We start from the raw sequence: 4112 nt of genomic DNA on the forward strand, positions 1-4112 counted from the left end.
GAAGCTCTATTCACAGAGGCAAAATGCCTCATGTCTTTATACCTTGAGGAAACATATTCATGAGTGCAAACAAAGGACTCTTAACGTAACGTCTTATTTTAATAAATTGTCCCTGTTGTGGCAAGAAATGGACTTGTGCCGCGAAGTCGTGTGGAATTGTCCTGTTGACGGAGTTCAGTACTCAAAGATTGAGGAGGCGGACCGGGTGTATGATTTTCTGGCTGGCTTAAACCCTAAATTTGATGGTGTCCGAAGTCGAATTTTGGGACAGAGACCAATACCATCTCTAATGGAAGTATGCTTAGAGGTCAAGTTAGAAGAGGACAGAACCAGAGCTATAAATGGCACTAGCAACAACCACTTAGATTCTGCTGCGTTTGGAGCCAAGTCTTCGGGACCAGAGAGCAAAAATAAAACAGAAAATCCCCACCAATCTGTGAGCACTGTAAGAAATCGTGGCACACCAAAGATCAATGCTGGAAGTTACACGGTCGCCCACCGAATGGCAAGCGATGGTCTGTGAATGATAAGTCAAAAACCGGTCGGGCCCTTATCAGTGAAATAGGGGATGGTACATCATTAGCCACTAGCCAGGTAGAGTCCAGCATGGTTGGAACCAGCAATGTCGCGTAATCAGGTACTTCTCAGTCTTTTAGCTTCTTGGTCGAAGGGGATGAATCGTGGATCCGACCACCTAACTGGATCACCTGATCAATTCTTCTCTTATTATCCAAGTGCGGGAAATGAGAGATTACGAATTGCAGATGGGTCCTTTACTTCTGTTGCTGGGAAAGGTCACCTATCTCCGATTCAAGGGTTGATTTTACAGAATGTCTTGCATGTGCCAAAGATATCTTATAATCTGCTATCTTTCAGTAAAATAACCAGAGATCTGAATTGTAATGTCGTTTTCTCACTGTTAATGTTTTGTTTCAGGACCTGAGCTCGGGGAAGACGATTGATACTGTCCGGCACAGTAGAGGGCTCTACTTCCTCTCGGAGGATGCTTTATCTAGGAGTTTATATAACACTTGTTTACTATCTTCCCTTACTATTTCTGAAACGGATTTCCTGTTATGGAATTTTCATCTTGGACATTCGAATTTTCATTATATGAAGTATTTATCTCCCAATTTATTTCGTAATGTTAATATTTCATCTTTATCTTGCGATATGTGTATTCGTGCAAAACAACCTCGGGTGTCTTTTACTTCCCAGCCTTATAAACCTTCCCAACCTTTCCACCTGATACATAGTGATGTGTGAGGCCCATCTAATATCACAACCGTGTCGGGTAAGTGGTGGTTTGTCACCTTCATAGATGATCACACTCATCTTACATGGGTGTTCCTTCTTACGGATAAGTTTGAAGTGACTACAGTCTTTTAGCAATTCTACACCACGGTCGAAACCCAATTCAATACCAAAATTGCTATCCTTCAAAGTGACAATGGCCGTGAGTTCGTTAATCAGTCCCTCCGTGAGTTTTTAAATTCTAAAGGTATTATTCACCAGAACTCCTATGCCTATACCCCACAACAAAATGGGGTGGCCGAACAAAAAAATCGTCACCTTTATTGAGGTTGCTCGGGCACTCATGATTCTTGCATTCATACCCTCGTACCTATGGGGCGATGTTGTACTCACTGCAACCCATCTCATTAATCGAATGCCTTCCCGTGTTCTCAAGTTCTAGACTCCCTTAGCCCATTTCAAAGAATCCTTCTCTTTTACCCGGCTTTTCCCAGATGTTCCTCTTCGGGTGTTTGGGTATACGGTGTTTGTTCATAATCATGGTTCCCACAGTAAATTCGCTCCTAGGGCTAAAAAATGTGTCTTTGTTGGGTATCTGCTCCATCAACGGGGCTACAAATGTTATCGGCCATCTTCTCAAAAGTATTTTATCACCATGGATGCTACCTTTCAAGAAGATAAACCTTTCTTTCCTATTAGTCCTCTTCAGGGGGAGACTTCGAGTGAAGAGACTAACACGTCATCCACTTATTCCATTCCTGTAGACTTGTTTCTTGAACCAGTTCTTGACACTAATCCTGGCCCTCCCATTCCTGACAATCCTATCCTTCCTACAAAACAAGTTCCTTGGATAACCTACTTTTGGAAGAATCTACGAAAGGAAATAGTTTCCCATGCTGCTCCACCGGAAAGTGTTCAAGAGCCAGAACCCGAGCCAACTCAAGGTAACTATATTCTTGATAATAATAACTTTTTTGAAAGTAATGCAGTGAACACTGACGATGCAGCGACTCTTGACAAAATTAGAGAGGATGAGAGTAATGAATTTCCCCTTGATGATGTTCAGGAGACTGAAAATGTGCAGCAGATGAATGCAGAGGAAAAGGGTAACAAGACCAGTGAAATTGATACCACCCTAGACTTACCAATTTCCCTGCGAAAGGGAACAAGGTCCTGCACCAAGAACTCTATGAAAAGCTTTTTATCTTACAATAGCTTGTCAACAAGATTCAAGGCCTTCACCACTAGTCTAGAAATTGTGACTATTCTGGGAAATGTGTACAAGGCTCTGAAAATTCCCGAATGGCGAACTGCAGTCATGGAAGAAATACGAGCTCTCAAGACCAACAAAACATGGGATCTAGCTATTCTTCCCAGAGGTCACAAAACCGTTAGGTGCAAATGGATGTTCACAATCAAGTACAAATCCGATTGGACTCTCGACAGATATAAGGCCAGATTAGTCGCGAAAGGGTTTACTCAAACATATGGGGTGGACTACTCAGAAACTTTCTCGCCAGTGGCAAAACTCAACACTATTCGGGTTCTTCTCTCTGTTGCTGTGAACCTAGACTGGCCTCTATATTAGTTGGATGTAAAAAATGTGTTTCTAAATGGTGAGTTGGAAGGAGAGGTTTATATGACCCTTTCTCCAGGGTTTGAAGGACAGTTTGGGAGTCAAGGTGCAAGCTAAAGAAGTCTTTGTATGGTCTGAAACAATCCCCTAGAGCCTAGTTCGATCAGTTCACTACCTTTGTCAAAACCCAGAGGTATATTCAAGGTCACTCTGATCACACCCTATTCACTAAGAAATCAGCATCAGGAAAAGTAGCAGTGTTAATCGTATATGTTGACGATATTATTCTGTCAGGGAATGATTTTGTAGAAATTGACAAGCTAAAACAGAAAATGGCAGAGGAGTTTGAAATTAAAGATCTTCGTTCCTTGAGGTACTTCCTAGGCATGGAGGTAGCAAGATCAAAGGAAGAGATCTCAGTGTCTCAGAGAAAATATACGTTAGACCTTCTACAAGAGACTGAGATGACTGAATGTAAACTTGAAGATACTCCAGTTGAGGTCAACAATAATTTGGTAAACTCAGTAGACAACGTACCAGTGAACAAGGAGAGATATCAATGTCTTGTAGGGAAGCTGATATATCTCTCACACACCAGACTTGATATTTCATATGCTGTGAGTTTGGTAAGCCAGTTTATGCAAGCCCCATGTGAGAGACACATGAAAATTGTTACCCGGATTCTGAGATATCTAAAGTCAACACCTAGGAAGGGCTTGATGTTCAGGAAAAATGATAGAAGATGCATCGAAGCCTACACTGACTCAGACTGGGCCGGTTCTGCTACTGACAGGAAGTTAACCTCGGGGCATTGTACCTTTGTATGGGGAAACCTTGTTACATGGAGGAGTAAGAAACAGGGTGTTGTGGCTAAAAGTAGTGCCGAAGCTGAATACAGAGCTATGAGCTTGGGTATCTATTAGGAAATTTGGTTGAAGAAGGTATTAGTAGATCTTCATCAAGAGAGTCATGACTCGATGAGACTCTTCTGTGACAACAAGGCTGCTATCAATATTGCTAATAACCTTGTCAGCATGACAGAACCAAACATGTTGAGATTGACCGACATTTTATCAAAGAGAAACTTGAAAACAGTAGTATTTGTGTTCCCTATGTTCCATCCAGTCAACAGATTGCGGATGTTCTAATTAAGGGCTTACCTAGACAGTTGTTTGACACTTGTATTATCAAATTGGGTCTCGTTGTATTTATGCCCCAACTTGAGGGAGAGTGTTGAAATAGTGTTTTAGTCTTTTTCTCAGTGTCTACTGTCTAGGGTTTC

The 4112-nt window shown here is 41.8% G+C and overlaps 1 protein-coding gene across 1 annotated transcript; it reads left to right on the plus strand.

Moving 5' to 3' along the window:
• The first annotated feature begins 3162 nt into the window (after window positions 1-3162).
• LOC120077258 (uncharacterized mitochondrial protein AtMg00810-like) lies at window positions 3163-3753 on the plus strand. The gene has a single exon (XM_039031154.1). The coding sequence runs from the start codon at window positions 3163-3165 to the stop codon at window positions 3751-3753; it is 591 nt and encodes a 196-aa protein (XP_038887082.1).
• Window positions 3754-4112: the final 359 nt, after the last annotated feature.

The sequence above is a fragment of the Benincasa hispida genome, chromosome 5, assembly GCF_009727055.1.
Source record: "Benincasa hispida cultivar B227 chromosome 5, ASM972705v1, whole genome shotgun sequence".
Lineage (NCBI taxonomy): Eukaryota > Viridiplantae > Streptophyta > Magnoliopsida > Cucurbitales > Cucurbitaceae > Benincasa > Benincasa hispida.